Here is a 27,528-nt window from a genome sequence, read left to right as displayed (position 1 = left end):
GTAGTTAAAATGTGGGCTTCAGAGGTTGTTGGAGTCATTCTGGCTTAGGACCTGATGGTTTTGACAAGGTATTTAATTTCTCTTTGCTTCAGTTTCTTTTCGGAGGGAACAGAGGTAACTGTTTGACAGTAGGATTGTGAGGACAGGTGTGACTAGCCAATTGTGATTACTGTGAGGTGTTAGGGATTGTAGAGGAGGAAGTTGTTTCAAGGTATGATGAACAAGTGTACCCACGGCCACTTCCTGGTGTTGCAGATGGCATGGGACCTTATTTAGGCAGCTCAGTAATTTGGAAATTCCTTGTTTAATAGTGTGTTTCAACATTAAGTCTATTGTCTAAATAGGTCTATATTCACACAATAGTATTGTGACTATAGTATTGTTTTTCTAGATCTGGTACTTTCTATGGTAAGAGGAGGCGTGCATAGGCAGCAAAAGAATTCCCAGGCAACAAATAACACATTTTCAAATTGCATAATGCAAGATTACTTATGACAGTCTTATGTAATGACAAGATATGTTGGCATGCAGATAGTATTCATTTATTGGATGCTTGTTTTGGCATTGGAGCATCAGCTAGGCTGTAAAGTTATTTTTTTTAGAACAATATATTTGTTTTAAAATTCACCTGTGTGTGTGTGTGTGTGTGTGTGTGTGTGTATGTATGTGTGTGTAGCCTGCCATTTATCGGACTTACTATATGCTTGGGCTCTTGCTGTGCTTTTAATGGGCATCTTAATGTCAAAACACCTGAATGAGTTCCTCACTTTATTACTTGCTCATGGTCTCATAGCTTTTGAGAAAAAGGACTCAGATCAGTTCAAAGCCTCCTGTATAGGCTCCCTGTACTTGTGCAACAAAACCACAAAAGATACTAAATCACTGCCTTTTGGATAAGAAGGAATAAGGACAAGAACTTGAAGAAGGCATCACATATCACAGATGTAGATTACAAGTGTTATAATGAGATGTGGACCTGGTATCAGTGTTGCTCAAAGAAATACTTGGGGTTAATGGGGGGTTGCTGAAGGCAGCTTTCCCTGGAGAAGTAAGCCTTGAGCTGATACCTAAATATTGAAGTGGACTTGACTGGAAAATGAAGATGCAGTATATTATTCCAGGGAGGCAGGAAACAAAAGACAATTTAATATGTGTGGATTAAAGATGTGAGAATGGTAAGAGGCAAACTGACAGAACTGGATTCAAATTATTAAGGGATTTTACTATGAAACTAAGCAATTGGAATATTTGGAAAGCTATTAGAGAACAGGAAAACTTAGCACGGTAATGACAGGGTTTCACTTTTGTTTGGAGAATATTAGACTTGTGAGTAGTGTGGAGAGTAACTACAGGGAGGTGGATGGTAAGCCTGAATCCATTTTCCCTATTCTAGAGAGGAGGGTGAGGTTAAGGCAGTGGGGTTGAATGGTAGGAGACTGATTCGAGCGCACTGAGGATCTCTTGGTGACTGAGTATAGATGGAGAGTTTGGTGAAAGGCTGACCACAGGCTAATGGCTTAGACAGATGTTCTTTTTAGTAAGGTAGAAGATGTAGAAGGAACAGATTTGGTAAGAATGCTGTTTTGTGGGGTTTGTTGTGTACTTGACATAGTTTGTGACACATAGACAAAGTAGGAAGCTTCTGGGTCTAAGTAGGTAGAATGGGCACCAAACAGAATGTCACATGTGAGAGTGTAGAGTGGGTGGAGCCCCATAAAATACCAAGTGCCTTACCCTTGTCATATACTTGGCAGATTGGCAGTTCATTGCCAGTTTTATGCTGGAAAAAAAAAAAAGTAAACTACCTCTATTTTCCTTGCTTATGTCACCAGGTAAAGGCTTTTACTTAGTTCTTGTATTCTTGAAGGTGAGAATTCAGTCTGACACAGAATTTAAGCAAATGATTATTTAGCAATGCAAACACTGCAAGGAGACGCTACGATTGTCCCAAAGGCAAGGGGGCAAGCAGTACTGTTGGCTTTGGGTTACAGATTTTAAAGACTTTTTATGACTATGAGATTGATGCCATATTCATGAATAAGTTCCAGTTTTCTCTGCCAAATCGTGGAGGACCAGATATCTGCTTTAGAATAGTCTGATAATATCTTGAAAAATATTATGTATGTATAGGGGAAAGTTGAGGGGTCAAAACCATAATGAAAATGAAATGAAGTTTAGGATCTTTTGAGGATGCAATCCTTGTATTGGTGTGTACATGTGGCAGGCAGTTGAGAAAGTGTCCTGGTGCCCTAGTTTCTAATAAGACAAAAAGACCCCAACTTCAGCTTCAACAGTGCTCTTATATATAAGATATTGATAGGTAAAATTGTCTGAGATTCATCTCATTTATCCTAGCCCCCAGATATTGATAAGTGGTCTTGGTATAGAATATTTCAGTTTCAAGATAAATTTGAAATAGTCTTTATATTATTTTTCCTTTTTTTTTAATTTTGTTTTTTTTATTAGTTACATTTTGTTAACTCTGTGTCCCAGCTGTATCCTGCTCCCTCATTCCCTCCCCAACCCCACACTCCCTCCCTGGTCTCTTCCCTGCCCCTTTCCAAGTCCACTGATAGGGGAGGACCTCCTTCCCTTTCATTTGACCCTGTTTTATCAGGTATCTTCAGGGCTGGCTGCAAAGTCCTCCTCTGTGGCCTAGCAGGACTGCTCTTCCCCTGGGGGTGGGGGTGGGGAGGTCAAAGAGCCTGCCCTTGAGATATATTATATTTCTTGTTGCTATGACAAAATGCCCAAAAATAGTTTGAGAAAAAGGATTTATTTTGGCTCCCAATTTGAGGATTTGCTCCATCATGGTAGAGAAGGAGGTTGTGGCAGCTGGTCACATTGTATCTGCAGTTAGACAGTGCAGAGGGATGACTGCCAGCGCTCAAGCTAGCTTTCTCCGTTTTATACAGCTTGCGGCGTCAGCCCATGAAATGGCTCTACTTACAGTGAGAGCGGGCCTTCCAACTTCAGTTGACACTTCAGTTGAAGCTTCCTCACAGTCACGCCAGAAGTTTGTCTCCCAAGTGATTCCAGCGCCTGTCAAGCTGTCAGTGTTAACCATCACAGTGTTTTAATAGCCTTTATTAGCTTATCACTCAACCAGCTCTTACAACGGCATAGGAGTTCCCCCAGCTCCATTTGTTCATGCTGGTGTGTGTGTGTGTGTGTGTGTGTGTGTGTGAATACCATAGACAAGCATAGATGATTATATTTGTTTTATTCATAATTTTGAAAAGCTTCTTTTTTTTCCAGGCAACCTCCCGGCTTCTAGTAAATTACCCAGAGCCCTATCGTTCTGAAATACTGGATTATCTATTTAAGGTAAAGAAAAATAATTATCTAACAGGCTTGTGATGTTTCAAAAGTGTATGGTGAATTCAGCCTTGGATTTTATGAGCTTTCTGATCAAAGTTTTGCTCTTCTCTCACCTGTCCAGCCAAAGGCCTCTAACATGATGGAGCACAGTAATAATACTGTTCTTTTTTCCACAGCCAAACTTTGGTGCCTCTTTGCATATTCTAAAAGTGGAAATAGGTGGCGACGGACAAACAACAGGTGTGTGTATGTGGGAAATAAGATTTTCCCCAACATTTTACCTAAACATACTATACTCAAACATGTGGGACATAAGGAAGGTTGACTCATTTGAGGTTGATTGCCCTTCAAGATTGTGCTTGACTTTTCTCCTTTTACATTTTCAGGTGTGTGTGTGTGTGTGTGTATGTCTGTAGCTCTGTGCATGTGGAGGTTGGAGGATAGCTTGAGGGAATCATTTCTTTCCTTTCACTCTGTGGGTCCTGGGAATCTATCTGAAGTCATCAGGCTGGGTGACGTATACTTTTACCTGCTCAGCCATCTTGCTGGTTTGGCTTTTTTATTTTTACTTTTAAAAATTATGTTAAATGTAAAAATTTCAAAATAGTATTGAAACTCTCAATTGCTCATTAATTGAAGTTATCATTAGAAAAACAAATCCAGTTTTCTAAAATCATGCACATTTGGAATTTTATGAGAAAAGATATAAGAAAACATTAATTATGTATAGACTATATAAGATGTTACAAACTTTAAAATGTATTGTAAAATACAACAAATGCATTTTTAGAGATACAGATATAGCTGTCTTTTTTAAAAACAAATGTATTTTAAATAAACAATCTTCATATCCAAATTTTAAAGCATTCTCAGTAATTAGATATGACTTAATACTTACAGGCAAGGTCCATTAATATTAACTTGAGAGTATATTTTGTATATTTGTCTTCCTGCTACTGATTTCAAAGTAATTTTTTTTTAGAAAAGGATTTATTTTGCTTGGTGTAATTCCATCCTGTGTGTCTGTTCTGGGGAGCAGTAGGTGGTTTTTTCTGTCTGACTTCTCTCACATCTAAGTGCACATCTCCGCCTCATGGAAGACTATGGACATGGACATGAACTACTTTTTCAGTTGTGAACTAAAGGCTGACAAAGATTATCACTTTAAAGTGGATAATGATGAAAATGGCCATCATTTATCATTAAGAATGGTCAGTTTAGGTACAGGGGCAAAGGACAAATTACTCATTGTAGAGGCAGAAACAATGAACCATCAAGGCAGTCCAATTAAAGTAACACTGGCAACTTTGAAAATGCCTGTACACCAACAGTAGCCCTTGGGGGCTTTGAAATTACACCACCTGCGGTGTTGAGGTTGAAATGTGGATCAGGGCATGTGCACATGGACAGCACCTAGTAGCTGTGGAGAAAGATTCAGAGTAAGAAGATGAAGATGAGGAAGATGTACTTAAGTATACCAGGAAAGCCATCTGCCCTGGAGGTGGTAGCAAGGTTCCACAAAAAAAAGTAAAACTTGACGAACATGATGAGGATGATGATGATGATGAAGATGATGATTTTGATGATGAGGAAACTGAAGAAAAAGTTCCAGTAAAGAAATCTGTACTACGAGGTACACCAGCAAAAAATCACAAAAATCAAACCAAAATGGAAAAGATTTATAAACATCAACACCAAGATCAAAGGGTCAAGAGTCCTTCAAAAAACAGGAAAAAACTCATAAATCACCCAAAGGACCTAGTTCTGTAGAAGATGTTAAGGCAAAAATGCAAGCACGAATAGAAAAAGGTATTGCTCTAAAGGGAGCCCAGTTCATTAATTATGGGAAGAATTACTTCTGGATGACTGACCAGGAGGCTATTCAAGATCTCTGGCAGTAAAGGAAGTAAAGTCATTTCATACTCATCAAAGGAAAACTCCACCAAGAACACACCACAATTCTGAACATCTATGCCCCAAACAAAAGAGCACCCGCATTTGTAAAAGAAACATTAATAAAACTGAAACCACACATAGATCTCCACACATTAATAGTAGGAGACTTCAACACCCCACTCTCAACAAAGGACAGGTCAGCAAACCAGAAATTAAACAAAGAAACAATGACTCTAATAGAGATCATGAATCAAATAGACTTAACAGATGTCTACAGAACCTTTCATCCAAACACAAAAGAATTTACCTTCTTCTCAGCACCTCATGGAACCTTCTCCAAAATAGACCATATAGGTGGTCACAAAACAAGTCTCAAAAGATAGAAAAGGATTGAAATAATCCCATGTATCCTATCTGACCACCATGGAGTAAAGCTGGATCTCAATGACAACAGGAATAACAAAAAGCCTACACACCACATGGAAACTGAACAACTTGCTACTTAATGACAGTTGGGTCAGGGAAGAAATAAAGAAATCAAAGTATTCCTAGAATTCAATGAAAATGAAGGCACAACCTACCCGAACTTATGGGACACAATGAAAGCAGTGTTAAGAGGAAAGTTCATAGCACTAAGTGCCTACAAGAAGGAATGAAACATCTCATGCCAGCAACCTAATGGCTCACCTAAAAGCCCTAGAGAAAAAAGAAGCAGACATACCAAAGAGGAGTAGACGGCTGGAAATAAGCAAACTCAGGGCTGAAATCAATCAATTAGAAACAGATAAAACAATTCAAAGAATCAATGAAACCAAGAGCTGGTTCTTTGAGAAAATCAACAAGATCGACAAACCTTTAGCCAAGCTAACTAAAAGGCAGAAAGATACTATCCAAATCAACAAAATCAGAAATGAAAAAGGGGACATAATTACAGATACTGAGGAAATCCAAACAATCATTAGGACTTACTTCAAAAGTCTATATGCCACAAAATTTGAAAATCAAAATGAAATGGACAATTTTCTTGATTGATTTGACTTACCAAAGCCGAATCAGGACCAGGTAAATCAGGACCAGGTAAATAGTCCTATATCCCCTAAGGAAATAGAAGCGGTCATCAAAAGTCTCCCATCCAAAAAAAAGCCCAGGACCAGATGGTTTCAGCGCAGAATTCTACCAGACCTTCAAAGAAGAGCTAACTCCAATTCTCTTCAAACTATTCAACAAAATAGAAACGGAAGGTACACTACCAAACTCATTCTATGAAGCCACAGTCACCTTGGTGCCTAAACCTCACAAAGACCCAACAAAGAAAGAGAATTTCAGGCCAATCTCCCTTATGAACATTGATGGAAAAATACTCAACAAAATACTTGCAAACCGAATACAAGAACACATCAAAGATATCATCCACTATGACCAAGTAAGCTTCATTCCAGGTATGCAGGGGTGGTTCAATATATGGAAATCCATCAATGTGATCCACCATATTAACAAACTGAAAGAAAAAAAAACACATGATAATCTCCTTAGATGCTGAAAAAGCATTTGACAAAATCCAACATCCATTCATGTGTAAAGTATTGGAGAGATAAGGGATACAAGGCACATGCCTAAACATAGTAAAGGCAATATACAGCAAGCCTATAGCCAACATCAAACTGAAAGGAGAGAAACTTAAAGCAACCCCACTGAAATCAGGGACAAGACAAGGTTGCCCACTCTTTCCATATTTCTTCAACATAGTTATGGAAGTCCTTACCTAGAGTAATAAGACATTTGAAGGAGATCAAGGGGATACAAATTGGAAAGGAAGAAATCAAAAGTATTGCTATTTGCAGATGATATGATAGTATACCTGAGTGACCCCAAAAAATTCTACCAGAGAACTCTTACAGCTGATAAACGCCTTCAGCAAAGTGGCCAGATACAAAATTAACCCCCAAAAAAATCAGTAGCACTCCTGTATACAAAAGACAAAATGGCTGAGAAAGAAATTAGGGAAATAACACCCTTCACAATTGCCACAAAAGACATAAAATACCTTGGTGTAACCCTAACCAAGCAAATCAAAGACTTGTGTGAAAAAAATTTCAAGTCTCTGAAGAAAGAATTAGAAGAAGATATCAGAAGATGGAAAGATCTTCCATGCTCATGGCTGGGCAGGATTAACATAGTAAAAATGGCCATCTTACCAAAAGCAATCTACAGATTCAATGCAATTCCCATCGAATTACAAACTCAATTCTTTACAGACCTTGAAAGAAAAATTCTCACCTTCATATGGAACAACAAGAAACCCAGAATTGCTAAAACAGTTCTGTACAGTAAAAGATCTTCAGGAGGTATCTCCATCCCTGATCTCAAGCTGTATTATACAGCAACAGTAATAAAAACTGCATGGTACTGGCATAGAAACAAAGTGGTGGATCAATGAAACCCGAATAGAAGACCCAGAAATAAACCCACACACTTATGGACACCTGATCTTTGACAAAGATGCCAAAACCATACAATGGAAACAAGATAGCATCTTCAACAAATGGTGTTGGTCTAACTGGATGTCTACATGTAGAAAAATGCAAATAGATCCATACTTAACACCCTGCACAAAACTAAAGTCCAAGTGGATCAAAGACCTCAACATAAAACCAGACACATTAAATCAGTTAGAAGAAAAAGTGGGGAAGACCCTAGAACTCATTGGTACAGGAGACAACTTCCTGAACAGAACACCAACAGCACAGGCTCTAAGAGCAACAATCAATAAATGAAACCTCATGAAACTGAAAAGCTTCTGTAAAGCAAAGGACACTGTCATCAAAACAAAACGAATGCCTACAGATTGGGAAAGAATCTTCACCAACCCTCTATCTGACAGAGGGCTAATATCCAGTATATATAAAGAACTAAAGAAGTTGAAAAGCAGCAAATCAAGTAATCCAATTAAAAAATCGTGAACAGAGCTAAACAGAGAATTCTCTATAGAGGAATATCGAATGGCAGAGAAACACTTAAAGAAATGCTCAACCTCATTAGCCATCAGGGACATGCAAATCAAAACGACCCTGAGATTTCACCTTACACCCATTAGAATGGCCAAGATCAAAAACTCAAGTGACAACACATGCTAGAGAGGTTGTGGAGAAAGGGGAACCCTTCTCCACTGCTGGTGGGAATGTAAACTTGTACAACCACTCTGGAAATCAATCTGGCACTTTCTCAGACAACTAGGAATAGCGCTTCTTCAGGATCCAGCTATTCCCCTCCTAGGCATATATCCAAAAGAGGCTCAAGTTCACAATAAGGACATTTGCTCAACTATGTTTGTAGCAGCTTTATTTGTAATAGCCAGAAGCTGGAAACAGCCCAGATGCCCCTCAACTGAAGAATGGATACAGAAATTGTGGTACATCTACACAATGGAATATTATTCAGTAATGAAAAACAAGGAAATCATGAAATTTGCAGGTAGATGCAGGGAACTGGAAAGGATCATCCTGAGTGAGCTATCCCAGAAGCAGAAAGACACACACGGTATATACTCACTCATATAAACATATGATATAGGATAAACCTACTACAATCTGTACACCTAAAGAAACTAATCTAGAGGGAGGACTCTGGCAAAAATGCTCAATGTCCATTTCGAAAGGCAAAGAGGATGGACATCAGATGAAGAAGAAGAAAACAGGAAACAAGTTAGGAGCCTCCCACAGAGGGCCTCTGAAAGGCTCAGTCCTGCAGACTATGAAAGCAGATGTTGAGACTTATGGTCAAACTTTGGGCAGAATGCAGGGAATCTTATGTAAGAAGTGGGAAATAGTAAGAGCTGGAGAGGACAGGCAGTCCACAAGGAGAGCAGCAGAACCAAAAAATTTGAACACGGGGGTCTTTCTAGAGACTCATACTCCAACCAAGTACCATGCATGGAGATAACCTAGAACCCCTGCACAGATGTAGCCCATGGCAGTTTAGTGTCCAAGTGGATTCCATAGTAATAGGAACAGAGACTGCTTCTGACATGAACTGATTGGCCTGCTCTTTGATCACCTCCCCCTGAGGGGAGAGCAGCCTTACCAGGCCACAGAGGAAGACAGTGAAGCCACTCCTGATGAAACCTAACAGACTAGGATCAGAAGGAAGAAAAAGAAACCCTCCCCTACCAGTGGACTTGGGGAGGGGCATGCGTTAGGAAGGAGGAGGATGGGAGTGATTGGGAGAGGAGGAAGGAGGGAACTAGAGGGGGGGATACAAAGTAAATAAAGTGTAATTAAAAATAAAATGAAAATTAAAAAAAGAAACTCCTTAAACTCTTTACTCTAAACTCTTTAAATGTCTAAACTGTTTAGGCAGTTTAAAATATTCCATCTTACTTCATTTCTGTAACAGTTGATATCTATCTGTTTGTCCTTTTTGTAATGCAAAGTGGGAATTTTCCCTGCTGTGTCTGATAAATGTTGTCAAGGTTAAATTGCCAAGAATGTGCTGACAAAAATGACTATTTGGTTTTCAAGGATGGAACTTCACCCTTTAGTTGGTTTAAGTATGTATGGAATGTTATAAAGGACTTAGTTATTGTGGTGGTCAGATTTGGAAATGGTGTGGAGACAAATATACATGTGAAATAAACTTCAGTATCTTAATAAAGTGAAAAAAAAAGATTTATTTTTAAGTTATATGTATGACTGTTTTATATTATGATATATGTATCGTGTTCATGCCTAATGCCTGCAGAAGCCAGAAGAGAGTGTTGTACTCCCTGGAACTAGAGTCTCAAATGGTTGTAAGCTATCAAATAGGTGCTGGGAGCCAAGCCCACATTCTCTGGAAGAGCAGCCTTTCCTGTTGCATCTTAGCTTTCTGGAATTAATTTTTAACAGATACACCTGAATATGTACTCTTATTGGAGTTTTAGAACAAAAAGCTCTGGCTTCCAATGTAACAAGCCAGGTTTGACTCCTTATCAGGGCCTTGGTAGTGGTGACAGATAATACAGGAAGGGCACTCTTATCTAGACCACAGTGAATGATCAGAAAAAGGTCTAGTGACCCTTGGCTTGTCTTTGAGAGGCTGACAAGGCCTTTGAGGCTTTATTGAAAAGGGGAACAAAGCCTGTGCTTATGGTTAAGTTAGCTAGAGTTTTGCATAGTTGGCAAGGCAGTTAACCTTGATCAGGCTTGGTCTGATTGTTCATTCTCGTGGCTGGTTCTGCAATGGTCCTGAGAAGTTACATCCTTTGAGAGGGCAGCTTGATTCCCTTTTCTAACCTCCTGTGGAAGGCTCACAGTGATTTGGGGGTTAGTGTTAGTATGTTGTGATAAAGATGTTTGTGGATCAGAACTGTTGTTTTTTGAAGCCAAGGTAACTGCAGGGTGTGGGAGCTAGAGAACTGAGAAGGAAAAAAAGTTAATGAGGCAAAGTGAAGTCAGAGTGGAGAAAATGAGCGTGAAGGAGGTCAGTCACTGGGCATTGGTGTTTAAAGAAGTGAAAAGCAAGGCTGGAATGTGCCTCCCTCCCAGAGGCTTTTCTATAAGCATGACTTACTGTTAAAACCTCATGAAGGGCAGTGCTGATCTGGGGCGTTTGCTGAAGCTAAGTTACAGATAAAGGTCTATTGGTGCAGTTCTTATGAGTCCTCATGTTGACAGGAAAGAAGAAATGGGCCAGAATCGTCATCCCGATAAGACCCCACTTAGCAAAGACTGGTGTTGGTGAAGCAGGAAGCAAGAGAGTGTGAGGACTTTGACCTCAGAGACCTACTTCATGCCTTATTCTGATATCCTTGTAGCAGGCATGCATATTCACTTCTCAGAGTTTATCGTATCATGTTATATCCTGGGATACAAGAATCGGGGCTCAAGAGCACAGGATTCACAACCAAGGTTGAGAGGGAAGGTTGAGGTGCTGCGGACTGGAGGTTGGACACGGGAGCTTAAAAACGTCAGAGTTTCTTTTCTGGTCTAGACTTTTTGGTGTTCTGTAAGCCTCTTGCATGTTTAAGAACATCTCTTTCTTTAAGTTGGGATAATTTTCTTGTATGATTTTCTTAAAAAGATTTTTCTCAACCTTGGATGATGAGACCTGTTAGGCTAGGGTTAGATAGAAGGAGAGGAAGACCTCCCCTATCAGTGGACTAGGGGAGGGGCATGGGGAGAAGAGGGAGGGAGGGGTCACAGCCGGGATATAAATTGAATAAATTATAATAAATGATAACAAAAAAAGAAATAAAAAATCCTCAGAGAGCTCAAGAGCTCAAGAGAGCTTAGTCCTAGGATTTTTCAGGAATAAACTGTGATAGAATTTCTCTCAGCACTGCTTTTAAAATAACATTGAGGTTTCATTACTTGGGGCCCTTACAGTGCTTAAGATAATGAAAAATATGAAATAATATACTTTGCAAAGCCATCTTCTCATATAATTCTTATCTGCACAACTTCTGAATTAGAACTAGAATACAAGAGAAGTAGCGTTTAAAATTTGTTTTAGTGTGTGCATGCAAGTGTGTATGAGTGTGTACAAGTATGAGTGTATGTGTGAATTTGAATGTGAGAACAAGTGCATGTGTGAGTATGAGTGTATGAGTTTGTGTATGTGAGACTGCATGAATGTGGTTAAGTGTGAGTGTATGACAGAGAGAGAGAGAGAGAGAGAGAGTGTGTGTGTGTGTGTGCGTGTGCGTGCATGCATGCACTTCAGTGGCTCTAGGAAGCACCATCTATGGGTCATTTCTTTCCTTTTTCTCTCTCCCTCTTCAGATGGCACTGAACCCTCCCACATGCACTATGAACTGGATGAGAATTATTTCCGAGGCTATGAATGGTGGCTAATGAAGGAAGCTAAGAAGAGGAACCCAAATATCATACTTATGGGTAAGATAAAGTACTTAGGAGTATCTTTTCTTTTAACTTACGCTTGTGTGTCATTGAAATGCTAATGTTTTGATACTAGCCCTGTACTACCAGCTACAAAACATATGCCAGGAATGATCTTTCATTGTCACTGTTTATTATGTTGTATCTTTATGCCTTGTAGTTTATAATTTTATTCTTTTATATATATTATGTATACATATATACATATATATATGAGTTATTGATCTTTTAGATAGAGTCTCACTTTGTGACCTAGGGTAGCCTGGAACTTGCTATGTAGCTCAGACCGACCTCTACCTCATCCTGCTCCTATCTCTGAACTGCTAGGGTTGCAGGGTTCCTTCATTGTGCCTGGCTTGCTATTTTTAAACCTTGGTGTTACTTAGGGTTTCTATTGCTGCAGTGAAACATCATGACCAAAACACAAGTTACAGGGTAAGGGTTTTCTTTTTCCTTTTCTTTTTTTTTTTTTTTTTATTGTTTTACATTTCTCTATCACATCATTGAAGGAAGTCAGAACAGGAACTTAAGTAGGGCAGGAGCCTGGAGGCAGGAGCTTATGCAGAGGCTATAAAAAGGTGCTGCCTATTGGCTTGCTCAACATGGCTTGCTCAGCCTGCTTTCTTATAGCACTCAGGGTCACTAGCCTGGTTATGGCACCACCCTCAATGGGATGAGCCCTCCCCATCAGTCAATAATAAGAAAATGCCTTACAGGCTTGCATACAACCAAATCTTACAGAGGCATTTTCTTAATTGAGCTTCCCTCCTTTCTGATGACTGTAGCTTGTGCCAGTTGACATAAGACTGTCCAGCTCACTTGGTGATCAAGAGACTGGAAATTCTCACAATCCTATGTCCACTTTCTGCCCATATCAAGCTGAGGTATTAGCAGTTGGTACACTGGATAATTGCTCAAGCCAGACAGTATTTATTTTGCAATTCTGTAGCAGAATGAGTTACAAACAGCTGGAACATAGGGCTTTTATCACTTGCCATGGATATGCTATTTTGGTTACATTCAGACTGAGTTAAATAAAATTATGACCTATTTTACATAACTTATTTTAAGTTATTGAAAATTAGTTCACTTGATAATTAAAGGAAAAGAGTATTACTTTTCCAAATTAAAAAAAACAATGAAGAGCGCATTCTTCCAAATGAATTTTTATGAGATTCCAGAAATGTTTGGAACAGTACAAGCATCTTTGAATTGAGTACAACTCTCCCTATTGTACTGTTTGCAAGGTCAGACCTCATTTAAATGTAGACAGTTGGCATGCTAAACGACATCACAGCAAAGGCTCACATGGTGACCCTTCATTGTCGTTAGCATTTCATTCTTTTTAAATGTTCTCTTGTTCCACTGCCATACTTTTTTATGTAGTGAAATTAGCTTAGAAAAAATTATCGTGTCAGGTTGATTTTCAGTTTTAACAGTAAAGTAGACTGGTAATATATTTAACTGGATATGAGCTGTTGAGCTTAGTTTACAATATTGTAGTTGAAGCAGGAATTATACCTAGTTACTTAATGTTTTCCATTTTAAATTCTCAATCAGGAGTTATGGAGGAATATGCCCTGACCCAGGGAAGCTATCTTCACACAGCAGCCATTTTCCTGTTGTGTCATTGACATTTATACATTTATTTAATGGCTGATTTAGGTTTGCTTATCTTGGTTGCCTGACCTACCAGTGCTAAATGAAGATAACTTAATCTTCATTTGTAAGATGAGATCCTGTGAGTGGGCACTTTACTTTATACTTATGAGGGTGGATTGGGAGTTTGGAATAAGCTTTCAGGACACTTCAATTTGAACTCAAGAGAATAAGAATGTAATATTGAACACCCCTAGGAAATAGAGATGTCAAAATATGCATTTCTTTCTGTTAGAGACAGGTATTATTTAAAAAATTCATTGAAAGGACATTTGGAAGTATAAGACATAGTTGTAAGGATCAGTAAGAAATCATAGCTTCTGGTGAATAGAGAGAATTTTTACATTTCTGTGTGGTGGAATCTCTTATTTCAGCCAGCCTTACATTGGCCTTTGCCTGGTGCACTTTTTTTTTTTAGTGGTGTCAGCATTGTTTTTCATGTTCCTCTTTTGCCTCTGTTCTCCCTGCAGGGTTGCCATGGTCATTCCCTGGATGGCTGGGCAAAGGTTTCAGTTGGCCTTATGTAAATCTTCAGCTGACTTCCTACTATGTTGTGAGATGGATTTTGGGTGCCAAGCATTATCATGACCTGGACATTGATTATATTGGGGTTAGTAACATATTGGAAATATGATTTATTATTGAATATGTCTATATAATTTTATAAACTAATTTGATTAATTTTTTGACCCACTGAAAAGATTTGCAACCGTACTTTATGTGTCGAAATACAATTTACATATTGTCTAACACTATAATAGGATGGTTTGATATAGATTTTATCTTTTGATTATTATTTACGTGTGTGGGAGTTTTGCTTGCATGCATGTCTGTGCACCATGTATGTGCAGTGTCCTCGTAGGTCAGAAGAGGACGTTGGGTCCCCTGGAACTGGGAGCTGCACATTGTGTGAGCCTCATTTCGGGTGCTGGGAACTGAGCCAAGGTCTTGTGGAAGAGCAGCTGGTGTTCCTAACTACTGAACCATCTCTCCAGCCCCTTGTTATAATTTTAAGAAGAAAACTGGGAAAACTGGTTACAAAACTCAGAGCAGATTTTAAAAAGCACTTTTTCTAAATGGATCAATGGGGAAAAAGTGTTCAGGAACTAGTTTGTTTAATTCTTAGTCAATGGTGTTAAAAGGAAATCAGACTTTTATGTCATTGCCTCAAAAAAATATGTTGAAGTTTTTTAGGGAATGCATAAAAGGTTTTTGCTATTTCAGTAAGCAAAGCTGAAGTCTCATATCTACCATGTAAAAAACCAAACCAATTATGATGGAGTTGAAACTAAAACAAAAAATTTGACTTTGTATTCTCTTTTATAACTCATGTGTCCTTTTGGCTCTATTCAGTCCTTCCTCCCACCTAATACTTGTTTCTACAGCACTTTGCTGACTAACTCTTTTCTGTCATGAGACTGACTTGTTCTTTATTATTATTATTAAATTTATTTATTCACTTTACATCCCAGTCGCAGTCCCTTCCCTCCTCTCCTCTAATCCTCACCCTCCTACCCCTCCCTTCTTCTCAGAAAAGCAGACTCCCCCACCCCCAACTTATTTTGGCACATCAAATCCATCAAGACTAAGCACATCCTCTTCCACTGAGGCCAGACAAGGCAGCCCAGCTAGGGGCAAGTGATCCAAAAGCAGGCAACAGAGTCCATGTGTGAGACAGCCACCACTCTAATTGCTAGGAGATCCTCATGAAGACAGAGCTGCCCATCAGCTGCATATGTGTTGGAGACCTACGTCCAGTCCATGTCTGCTCTTTGGTTGGTGCTTCAGTCTGTGCAAGTTCACATGGTCCTTAGTTAGTTGACTCTGTTGGTCTTCTTGTGGCGTTCTTGGACTCTCTGGGACCTTCTGTCCTTCCCACCACTTTTCCATAAGACTCCCTGAACTCTACCTAATGTTTGGCTATTGGTTTCTGCATCTGTTTTGATCTGCTGCTGAGTAGAGCCTCTCAGAAGACAGTTATGCTAGGCTCCTGTCTCCAAGCATAGCAGAGTATCATGACTTCTTATTGTTATTCTTTGCCAATCCAAATTATTCTTGCCTTTCAACAGTACTGAATATTTTTCTCTCTCTTACTTTTTTCACAGTAAAACTTTTTTAATTTTTCTAATTTTATTTTTAAAATTATACTATAATTATATTTCTCCTTTTTCTTTCCTCCCTCCAAGCCCTTCCATATACCCCTCCTGACTCTCCTTCAAATTTATAGGCTCTTTACTAATTGTTATTGCAAACATATATGTGTATGCATACATTTTTAAATGTAACCTGTTCTATACATATAATGTATTTACATATATGTTTTCAGGGTTGACCATTTCGCTTAGGACAATCAAGTGGAGTGCTGTTCTCTGGAGAAGACCACCTCTCTCCCTCCCAGTTTTCTCCATTTGCCTGTAGTTCTTTATGTGGGGTTGAGGCCTCATGGCTTTTCCTATCCACTTTGGCATGGTCATTGGTATTGTATTTTTTCAGCTCATATTTGGGCAGTCATGTTGGTGAGACTTTTATGGGTATCATTTCTGACATTAATAGGAGTCACAATCTCACAGCAAACTCCCTGATCCTCAGGCTCTTACAATCTTACTGCCCCTCTGCTGGAATGTTTTCTGAGCTGTAGGTGGGTGTAGGAGTATTTTGTAGATCTATCCATTGGGGTGGATTCCACGAGTCTGCGTTTTGATTGTGTTTAGTAATTATTGTTGTACTGATGAAATTCAGATTCTCCTTCAAACCTTTTTATCTAGTTCTTAAACAATAATGTGATTCTTTCATACTTTAAAACTCATTGTCATTTTGGTAAGTTTTCTATTAGTGCCTTAAACCAGGGATTACCTGATTTTTTTTAATAAAGAGCTAGTGCATAAATATTAAGTTGACATTAGACAATATTAAGACTCATAGCCATTTATAGTATAACCGTTTCAAACTGAAAACTGGTTTTCACTCTCAGACATGGAAAATATAGGTGGTGGGCAAGGTTTTGCAGGCTGCTGAAAATCTGCCTCCTGTCCTAAATTGCTATATAACATCATTTAATGTTTTAAAAAGCGGAAATACTGCCCAGCAATTAAAAACAAGGAAATCATGAAATTAGTAGTCAAATGGTGAGAACTAGAAAATGTCATTCTGAGTGAGGTATCCCAGAAGCAGAAAGACACACATGGTATATATTCATTTTTAAGTGGATATTAGACTATAATATAGGATAAATGTACTAAAATCTGTACACCTAAGGAAGCTAAGCAAGAAGGAGGACCCTGTGGGTAAGATGCTCATCCTCATACAGAAAGGCAAATGAGATGGACATCAGAAGAGGGAGAAAACAAGGAACAGGACAGGAGCCTACCACAAAGGGCCTCTGAAAGACTCCACCCAGCAGGGTATCAAAGCATATGCTGAGACACAGCCAAACTTTAGGCAGAGAATCTTAGTAAAGAAGGGGAGATAGAAAGACCTGGAGGGGACAGGAACTCCACAAGGAGAGCAGAGAGCAACAGAACCAAAAAATCTGGGCCCAGGGGTCTTTTCTGAGACTGATACTCCAACCAAGGACCATGCATGGAGATAACCTAGAACCCCTGCACAGATGTAGCCCATGGCAGCTCAGTCTCCAAGTGGGTTTCCTAGTAAGGGAAACAAGGGCTATCTCTGACATGAACTTAGTGGCAGGCTCTTTGATCACCTCCCCCTGAGGGGGGAGCAGCCTTACCAGGCCACAGAGGAAGACAATGCAGCCACTCCTGATGAGACCTGATAGGCTAGGGTTCCTAATGTGTGGTAGAATAGTGGCTGTAATGCTCCACCAGCATCAAGATTAATGAGTTTTTGTCAGTGAGAGACGGACAGTGCTGCATATCCATGATCCTATAGGATGGTTGAGGTGTGAGGATGAGCCATGACCACAAGAAGGCAGAGTCAAGAACATACTTGCTTTTGCTCTCCTTTTCCAAATTACAACTGACAATTTGTATCTGGGAAATTAAAAGAAAAAGTTGATATATTTAACCTATTAGTGTGATTAAATGCAGATGGATTTCTTAGTTTTCTGATAAATACATGTTTATAAAATATTTCCCATGAGTAATGATGAACTGTGTGTTGTTTTAGTCTCTAATAATCCCATGTAATGGTAAGGCACTTCTCTAATCAGTTCTTTATCACACCTAGACTCTAGGCTCATCACTGTGACAGTTTTCTTGTTTACAAGACTAAAGGCTCAGGCTTTACAGAATACTGAAGCCTCACCCTCGTGATTCTGAACCTCAGAGAGCAGAGTGGGTCTTCTTTGACCCTCACTGAGAGCCTGCTCTTGTGTTTTTGCATTATATTTCTCCATGTTAAAAAATTCCTTCTAGACCATGGTCTGGTGAATAATTCTCTTTTTACTCTGTCTATATATTAAAATTATTTCAATGGTTCTCACACCTGGTAGTTCTCCAATACCCAATGTAGTCTTTGTATACATTACACTTCTAATATTTTTTGCATGAATGCCTATTCTAATTTTGGAAATCTCTGGAATAAATGATTTATTTTGAAAAAAAAAATGGCTGACCCTGAGTGCAGTGCTTAGCCTCGCATCCTGAGCGTAACATTTTAGCTTTTTATGGTATCCAACCATGCTTGGGGAGAATGTCTTGCTTCAATGGCTGTAAAGGCCTGAATGATCATGGCTGCATCACACTGTTGTGAGACTCTAATCTTGCATATATACCACAGGCAAACCAAAGAGACCAACACCAGAAGGCCTGCTAACGCTCCCATGCCCGCCCATTCCTTCAGATGATTCATGGCTGCAGCAATCCATGTTGATAATCCTGTGGCTAGTCCTGTGATCTGGCTTGCTTCCATGTATGTGGACCTATCTGCATTGCCCACGTGGCACGCCTGGGTTGGCTACCCAGAGGCTATTTAAGCTGTGGGCTGGCTTTCCCCAGGGTCTGAGGATTGTTCAAGGTTCCTGAATAAACTGCATTGAAAAAAAAAAAAAAGGTTTTACTTATATGAGTGTTTGGCTGTGGGTATGCCTGTATACCATGTGCTCTTAAATTGAGCTCCCTCTCCAGTGCCATAAATGACTTCTTTTTATCTATTATCTACTATTATTATTATTTACATTTTTTCACATTGTATCCCAATTGTAGCTCCCTTCCTCACCTCCTACTGTTTCTATCTTCCCTTCCTCCCTCTCCTATCCCTCTTCCCTAGTCCACTGATAGGGGAAGTCCTCCTTCCCTACGGTCTGATCATAGCCTATCAGGTTCCATCAGGGATGTCTGAATCCTCTTTCTCTGTGAGCTGGCAAAGTTTCCCCACCAGGGAGAAGTGGTCAAGGAGTAGGCAACTGAGTTCATGTCAGAAACTGTCTCTTCTCCTCTTACTAGGGAACCCACATGGAGACTGAGCTGTCTGGGCTACATCTGAGCAGGGGGTCTATGTCCTCTCTTTATGGTTTTTGCTTGATACATCAGTCTCTTCTTGTGTGGCTCCTGTCCCCTCCAGGTCCTTTTATATCCCCTGTCTTCCATAAGAATCCCTGCATTTTATCCAAAGTTTGGCTATGAGTCTCTGCATCTGCTTCAATCCCTGGCTGGTTGGAGACTTTTAGAGGACATCTGTTCTAGGCTCCAGTCCTTCTCCCTCTCTTCTACTGCTTCCAGTGTCTATCCTGCTTTGCCTTCTGGATGAGAATTAAGCATCTTCCCTAGTATCCTCTTTGTTATTTAGCTTCATGAGGTCGTAGATTTTAGTATGTTTTATAATATGGCTAATATCCACTTATAAATGAGTATATACCATGAGTGTCTCTCTTCTTGTGGGATACCTCACTCAGGATGAGCTTTTCTAGTTCCATCCATTTGCCTGCAAATTTCATGATTTCCTTGTTTTTAATAGCAGAGTAGTATTCCACTGTGTAAATGTACCACAATTTCTGTATCCATTCTTTGGTTGGGGGACATATAGGTTGTTTCCAGAGTCCAGCTATTATGAACAAAGCTACTATGAACATAGCTGAGCTAAAATAGCACTTCTGAGCATATATCTGAAAGATGCTCAACCATAAATGACTTCTGGTAAAATAGTTTCTAAATAGTCTTTAAATATTTTTTTAAAACTTGGAATTTTACAAGTTGTTTTGTTTTATAAAAGTATAAGTTCTATGATAGTTTTTGAAAGGTAGGAAACTAGCTCATCAGATATAGTGAAAAGTGATATGAGAAGTGGATTTTTAAAGATTGTGTTTATTTTCTGATATTTGAAAACTTTCAATTCAGACATTTTGAATTTTTGTTTTGCAGATTTGGAATGAAAGGCCATTTGATGCCAACTATATAAAGGTCTGTAAAACTTTAATCTCCTTTTGCTTATACTTTCATGTACAGAAAATTGGAGGACAGTTAGGTTAGAAACATATTTTGACAGCATAGTTTATTTGCTAGATATGACCTAAACTAAATTTGTAATGTCTGTATTCCTGAGATGGAAGAATGTAATTTTTCCTGGGCCCTGAATGGCCTGCGTCTGGAGTTGGGTTACATATTCCTTTGTGGGGTGGGGCTGTGGCTTGCAATGGAATCCTGCTTATATGAAACTCTACTTCTATCTTTAGCACCGTAGTGCTACACTAGTGCTTTAATCCTATTACTTGGGAGGCAAAGGCATCCCTCTATGGTTTTGAGGCCAGACTGTCTACACAGGGAGTTTCAGGACAATCAGGGCTATGTCTGATCTCAACAAACAAACATACATGAACATATAAATAGATGTGTGAGTGTATAATATATTAGTTTTAGAATTCTGGTTAACAGTATTGAAACAATTATTATTTTAGATTTGAAGACTCTGTCTTTCTGAATTTCTTTGAAATATTCATGATATTGCTGGAGTGTGTTCTAGCTACATTTTTAGCTGTGATAGAATACTCTGACCAAAAGCAACTTTGGGAAGGAGAGGATGTATTTGTCTTACATCTCCAAGTTAGCCCATTACTGTGTCAAATGCCAAATTAGGGTAGGAACTTAAGGATCCTGGAGCAAAAACCATGGAGAAATGCTGTTTGCTGGCACTCTCTCCGGTTCATGCTTGGCTAGCTTTCACATACAGCTATCCCACGACCACTGTGCTGGGATGGTGCTGCCCACAGTCGGCTGGGCCTTTCCATAATAGCAGTCAAGGCAATTCCCACAGACATGACCACAGAGCAGTCTGATCTGGGCAATCCCTCAGATGATCCTCGCTTCTTATGTGACTCCACTTGATAGTTACAGCTAGCTAGGTCAGAGTATAGCATAGTGCTATTTGAAATCACTGAAGAGGTAGTATGCAGTATTTGGAAATCTTATCTTGGACAACTTTACTACCTCTTTAATACTCTCGCCTGAGGTGGTTGTTATTATCATCAGTTTCAGGAAACAGAACTGAAAGATTTGATTCCTATCATTGGAAAAACGCAGCAGTTTTATTTTCAGATTTAGCTGTTCACTAGTTTACTTTTTATCTCTATTTGTCTTGTCTTATGACATTTTCCTCTAAGAAATATTTTGTGATTACATTTCTTTCAAATTTTTACAGGTTTTCTTTAAATCGAATGTATATGCTTTTAATCAGATAATTCCCAATGAATTTCCTTGGCTTGCTCAGTCAACAAATCAGATATTTGTTCTATACACACTAAGTTAGGCATTGCGATTATGTTTGGAATGTGATTATATGAACTCTTGTTTATGTCCTCCCAAAGTAAGAAATGTGTGGTTGTAATCCTCAAGAACATGGCTAGAAGCTTCTCAGGTTACCAAGGCAGGTGCATGGTAATGAAGGAAGTCAGAGATGAAAAGTAAAGCACTCATAAAAAGGTGGAGTAGACAAAAGAGCAGCAAGAAGGGGACTGGGCCCAATTAGTAGGCCACTGTGGTCACTGGAGTGATGTCACATTTTAACAAATCTGTAGTTAGAAGGACATCTCATGACTAACAGATAAAACATCTGCAGATGTATTACTTAACAGAACCCTGTTTTCTTCCATTTAAAAGGCCCAGAGTATTTTCAGGCCACGTCTGAGGCCGACAGCTAATCTTCCTGCTTGTTGTAACCACCTATTTAATGTTTCCACTAATATATATGAGAAGTGTCTTGATTTATGACTTTGTTCTATTCTATAAGACTTTGTAAAAATGCTTCCACATTGGAATGTGAAATTTGGAGTAAGATAAATCTGTGTTTCTAGAGCATGGTCACTTGTATTTATCTCCAGAATAAATTACCTCTTAGCCTTTGCCTACTGCATTGATATCACCCTTTTCTCATTCACCCTACTTCATGCCTGCAGCCTGGCACTGATAGTAAGTCATCTCAGGCTGCAATGAATCCTCTCAAAACAATACCCTGGATGCTTTACCTGTTAGTCATGCCATGTTAAGGGCTAAATGTATACTTAGGCTCTGGCCACTTCCCAGCCCCATCAATGACGTTTTGATAAGTCTACTGTTTCTTTCTAGGAGTTCTTGTTCACACAGGTTGTATTTGGGAGATGGCCTAGTGGGTCTATTAGAAAAGGGACGTATAGGATTGTTAGTGGAAGGTCACGTGCTATATGAGCTAGAAAGAGGCAGGAACAGAAGCCAAAGTTAATGCATGCCTAGTGTAGTAGTACCCATGATGATAGTGTTTGATTCATTTTGGGGGAACAGTAGAATTATTTACATTTGGTTTCCATTTTCTTTTAAGTTAGTGATTTGATTACTGCTCTAGAATTTAATATCAGTGCTTTTGAGTAGTCAGACTTCATTTATTTTTCTTCCGACCTTGTGTTTTCCTACAATAAAAGTCCCAGGATATAAAATAATTAACTTTGTGTCTTCCATTTTTAGAGCAGGAGTTTTATTGGATTCTGTGATCTGTTGAAACCCTTTACTTAAGTTAAAGCATGACAGGTATAGGGAGGTTCTCAGTTCTTGTGACCTTAACGAATACATAGTCCCAGTACTGTGTGGTGGGATGACTTCTGGAGAGAGGAAGGGTTTGTTCTTAAGACTGAAAGATTTATAATACAAGCTCTTTATGTACTTTGTCAGTGTCTAACTTATTTTAAGGTTATTTTTGCTATGTAAAGTTGTATTTGTGATTGACTCTGGTTTCATGGTAGTTTGTAATTATGCTGTCTTTAAACTCCCTTCTACTCCCTGAGAGTAGACAGATGTGAATATGTGAGTCTCTGGGCCTTTCAGACCATCTTCCCTTCTTTATCTGTGAATAGATAAATACATGTGGTTTTTTGGAGGGAAGGACTACTCAATAAGGCTAACATTTGTCAGGCACTGGTGACACATGCTTCTAATCCCAGCACTTGGGAGGCAGCCAGACCTCTTTGAGTTCAAGGCTGGCCTGGTCTACAGAGCTGATCTCTAGGACGGCCAGGTCTACACAGAGAAACCCTGCCCTGAATAAACCAAGACGAACAAACAAATAAATAAAATTAAAAATAAAAAAATAAAAAAATAAAGATAACTTTTGAGATATGAGAAAAATTTGCACAGAGTGCTGTAATCATACTGATCATGAGAAAGCAACTGATTTTAAAATCACAGTTTATAGATTATGTGCATTTAAAAGCTCTTCAGTTACACTGCATGTAAAAATGTACACAAAATTCCTGATGATTGTTTAGGAGTAAGTCCATAAAGACTAGAAGTATTGACAGTGATAAATGAATGTAAAATTGACTTTTTCCTTTCTGTAAGAATAATAAAAACTTGAGTACTGAAACAAAAAATTGGTTTGCTAATATGGGGTAAGAGATTCTTCAACTTACTACTGATCTTTTGGGCTCAGTGAGAGTTTTTGAATACATTTTCTTACCTAGTACAGTGTGTAATAACATAAGTTTAAAAATATTGTAAAGTACATCATGATTTAATTAGAGAATTATTTGCTTCCATAAAAAATACATTCATTGGAAATTTCGTAAGTGAGAAAAATCACAATATTAAAGAGCTGGTGAAAATTTTCACCTTTCCTTAGGTTATTTGGTCCAACTGTCATTTAACACCTGATGCTTATGTCAGAGACTGTCCAGTGTTGGCAGGATTTACAGTGGGGCTGATTTTATCAGTTTAATCAAAAAACATCTTTGGTATCAAATCTGCTCCTTCTGATCCTGGATAAATTCGTGTCCTTTCCTCTGTCCCTATTTCTGTACAGACAATATGTACATTGTGGTGTCCTGTTGAGTATTTGTTTTCCTGATAGAATGTTGTGTCTTCCTTTAGAATTTGTAAGCAGATGGCCCTGCAAGTATATATTATTTTCTGTCCTTTTATAAGCACAAGAGACAGGAAAGCAAAAATGAATAGTTTGTACTTATAGTAAATATTGTATGTAAAATGTATGAATTGTTACATTTTCAATAATGGTAAAATTTTTTTAAAGATAATAGTAAAAATTTTAAAGATACTGAAAAATACTTAAAATATAACATTGGAGTATTTTTACTGAGTAGTACAGATAATGTTTCACTTTTATCATTATATCTACGTTAAAAAACTTGAGGGAGAAAACATACCAAGGAAAAGAAAAAAATATTATTTTATGTAATACTATTTGATAAATTTTATGTACATCCATCCCCTCCAACCCTGTAATTTCTATTTTTTAACTTAGTTTTAAACTCGGGAGGAAGATGCCTCTACAGTGTTATACCAGAAACTCACTCCTGTTGAGAAGCAGTGCTCAAACTATCATCAGAATGCAGTATTTTTGAATGATACTCTGGCTTTTTTGGTCATATTCCAGTAGCTAAGGCCCACTTGTAACCCCTGCTTTGTTCTGTTTATGTCTCCAAAGGAATTAAGAAAAGTACTGGATTATCAAGGTCTCCAGAGAGTGAAAATCATAGCAAGTGATAATCTCTGGGAGCCTATTTCTTCTTCTCTGCTGCTTGACCACGAACTCTGGAACGTGGTTGATGTTATTGGGTAAGGTGTGGTTTACTTTGAAAGCCAACAGTTTGTGCTTTGGTAATCTTTCTTCTTCCCTTCTCTGTCCTTTTGGTTACATCCTATAGCAGTATTTACTCAATAAGCCATCGATTGCTCACAGTTCATTTCTTTCTCTTTGAGGTGTATATTTGGGCCTCTATGATTATGAAATGTATTGGTGACTTTTTAAATAAATAAGTTAATGTTTAGATTAATAAAGCAGGGCTTTATTTAGATTTAAAGGGAGATATTTAATTTTAGAATTTACCAAGGCAATGTTGTGACATTAGTACCTAACTCAGGTTTCCTGTGACTCAGTGTTCATGTGTGAAGTTATGTGCACTGACTGTAACTTTTTCTTGTATCCTTAGTATTTTGACTCTTATACTTCTGACTGTATTTCTTAATCCATTTTTTCCTTACAGTTCTCTGGTCCTAACTGAATTATGTTCAGCAGATTGTTTTTAAAAAGTAAACATATGTTCTGTATATCGTGATAGTGTATAAGCATTCGGAGTTTGTGTGTCAGTAAAATTTGATTTTTAATCTCTTATGAGATGGCTTAATCTCTGCATATACTTTGTTGTTTCTAAATGAAACATTATTTTCTTTTATTTTTTTATTAGTGTTTCATTTTAATATTTCATTTTCAGAGTTTTTTTATGTATACAAATGTAAGCAAAATAGTAAATCTAAGTTTTGATCACTCAGCCTTAGACAGTAAGAACCCATGGCCATTCTTCATACCTGTCTTTATACATTTCTTTTTTTCTTATCTTCTCCATGTTTTGGAACAAACTTCAGACATTGTGCTGTATTTCTTCTATACAGATTTTATCATGCCTCTCTATACATATAGATTCTTTTCCTTTTTACCATAGACAATACCATTATTATATTCAAATATGTAATTGTTTCTTGATATTTTTAAATATAGATTATTCTCATTTTGTAGTTTTATTTGATTGGATCTGGATCCCATTTAACACTCATGTATTTGTTGGTAATTTAAGTGTCTTCCAATTGATTTGTAATGCAGTTCCTTTAGTGTGTTGCTTCTTGTTCTTCTTGTTCTTGTTCTTGACTTCTTCTTCTTCTTGTAACTTACTGCAGAGACTGAGTTTTCTGAAGTTTTCTTAGGCTGTATTTTACCAATTTCATTTCTGTGCTTTCATTTAACACACTAGACGTGTGTTTTTCTGAGAAATTTTTGTGATTAAATTAGATTTGGCCTTTTACTTTTGCAAGAGAAAAATGTAATTGTACATTTATATTTAAACACTTCACACACTAAAATGGAAGTTTTTTCCCTTTTACTAGAATGTGCATAAATAGCTCATATCTGAGGGATGCAAGACTGTGCTTGAATTTATTTGGCTAGGAAAGCTGTTAGAGTTGAAGTATAGTTTCTATTGTACTTCATGAAGAAGTTTGGTGTTTGATTACTCATTATTCATATAGTTATTTTTATAACTATAATATCATTATTTTTCCTCTGAGGCATAGTTTTATAGCAGGGTTTCTTTTGTTCACATTAATGTTTTATTGATTGTGGTCATAAAATGTTTAGTAAATGTATTATTTAAATTTTTTTTCAAGAACTGCTTTCTGACTTAGGATATATTTTCTATAAGATTACAGATTGGGTTCACCATATAAATTCACTGATACAGTTGTATATATGTATATATACATGTATATTTTCCATGTGATCTGTGCAGAGCATGTACATTTCCTCTTACTAGTAGGGTGCTGGCTCCTTCAGTCCTATACAGTTTTGTCTGCCTGAGAGTTGCTACCATGTTACTTGGCACATAGTGTTTTATCTCTGTGCTTTATAACTATTGTTGATAGAAAATGTCATCCTGTGACTCACTCAGTCTTAACTGAATTCTGCCTTATATGTGGTTAAGAGAATTCTGCTTTCATTTTTACTTACTTTTAAATCTTTTACTTTCAGGATCATTTTTAGTTGCATTTCTTGCATTGAATTAGATTTTGCTTTTTAATACTGCTCTGAAAAATCTTTTTCTTTTTAAGTGTGTGTTCCTATGTCACATGTAACAGGTGCCTTTGTAGGCTAGAAGAGGTCCTTGAATCCTCTGGAACTCCTCCAGGAGTTCCAGAGTTGTATGATGTGTGTGTTTGGGAACTAGATTTGCAGCCTCTTGAAGAGAGTCGCAAGCTCTATTAACTACTGCACTATCTCTGTATTCCTACCCGCGTTTCCAGTTCATGATGTGACTGATGCTTGTGTTTTCCATATTACAGATTATTTCCCGTTACTGAGTGATCTGTACTATGGTTCTGGTAATGCAGAATCTTTCACTGTGATGTTTCTCCTCTTGAGTCTTGTTTAAGGAGTTATCGTTAGCAAGACTTCTTTTTGTTTCTGCCATTCATGGTTACTCTGATTGATAGTTTGATACCAGTTTGAGCTGGAGATAATTTTATTTCCTAGGAAACATTTAGAAATATCTGAGGATATTTGTAATTATGTTAGTTAGGTAAAAACATGCTTTTTGCATCTCATGGGTGGATGCCAGAGCATTTGCAGGAATGCCTGGGTACACAGGTCATCTCTCCTATATAAAAAATTAACTGGCCACAATTTGAGTCATGCTGAAATTGCTTTATGTTCATAATCTGGTCACTTGTTTATGTTTTCTTTTTTAAAACAGTGATGATGAGAATCAAACTGCTTCTGGGATTGCCATTTCTCATGCTAGGCAAGCACTCTTTTTGGTAAAGTTTGGACCTAAGTCATAGACATATAGCTACTG

At 38.1% G+C, this 27,528-nt stretch overlaps 1 protein-coding gene and 1 pseudogene across 3 annotated transcripts in view; both read left to right on the top strand.

Annotated features, from left to right (window-relative positions):
* Galc (galactosylceramidase) overlaps positions 1-27,528 on the top strand; it is a 58,486-nt gene that overhangs the window by 1,669 nt on the left and 29,289 nt on the right. For all 3 annotated transcript variants that reach the window (XM_021641714.2, XM_060387997.1, XM_060387996.1), the window contains exons 2-7: positions 3,259-3,327; positions 3,498-3,561; positions 11,976-12,089; positions 14,222-14,361; positions 20,072-20,110; positions 24,612-24,742. In XM_021641714.2, coding sequence (XP_021497389.1) covers positions 3,259-3,327; positions 3,498-3,561; positions 11,976-12,089; positions 14,222-14,361; positions 20,072-20,110; positions 24,612-24,742 — 557 coding nt within the window. The remainder of the gene's footprint in view (positions 1-3,258; positions 3,328-3,497; positions 3,562-11,975; positions 12,090-14,221; positions 14,362-20,071; positions 20,111-24,611; positions 24,743-27,528) is intronic.
* On the top strand, positions 4,317-5,418 carry LOC110551252 (nucleophosmin-like; annotated as a pseudogene).

This window comes from Meriones unguiculatus, chromosome 7 (genome assembly GCF_030254825.1).
Source record: "Meriones unguiculatus strain TT.TT164.6M chromosome 7, Bangor_MerUng_6.1, whole genome shotgun sequence".
NCBI lineage: Eukaryota > Metazoa > Chordata > Mammalia > Rodentia > Muridae > Meriones > Meriones unguiculatus.
The sequence above is the reverse complement of the archived record's forward strand: the minus strand, read 5'-3'. Positions and strand labels throughout refer to the sequence as shown.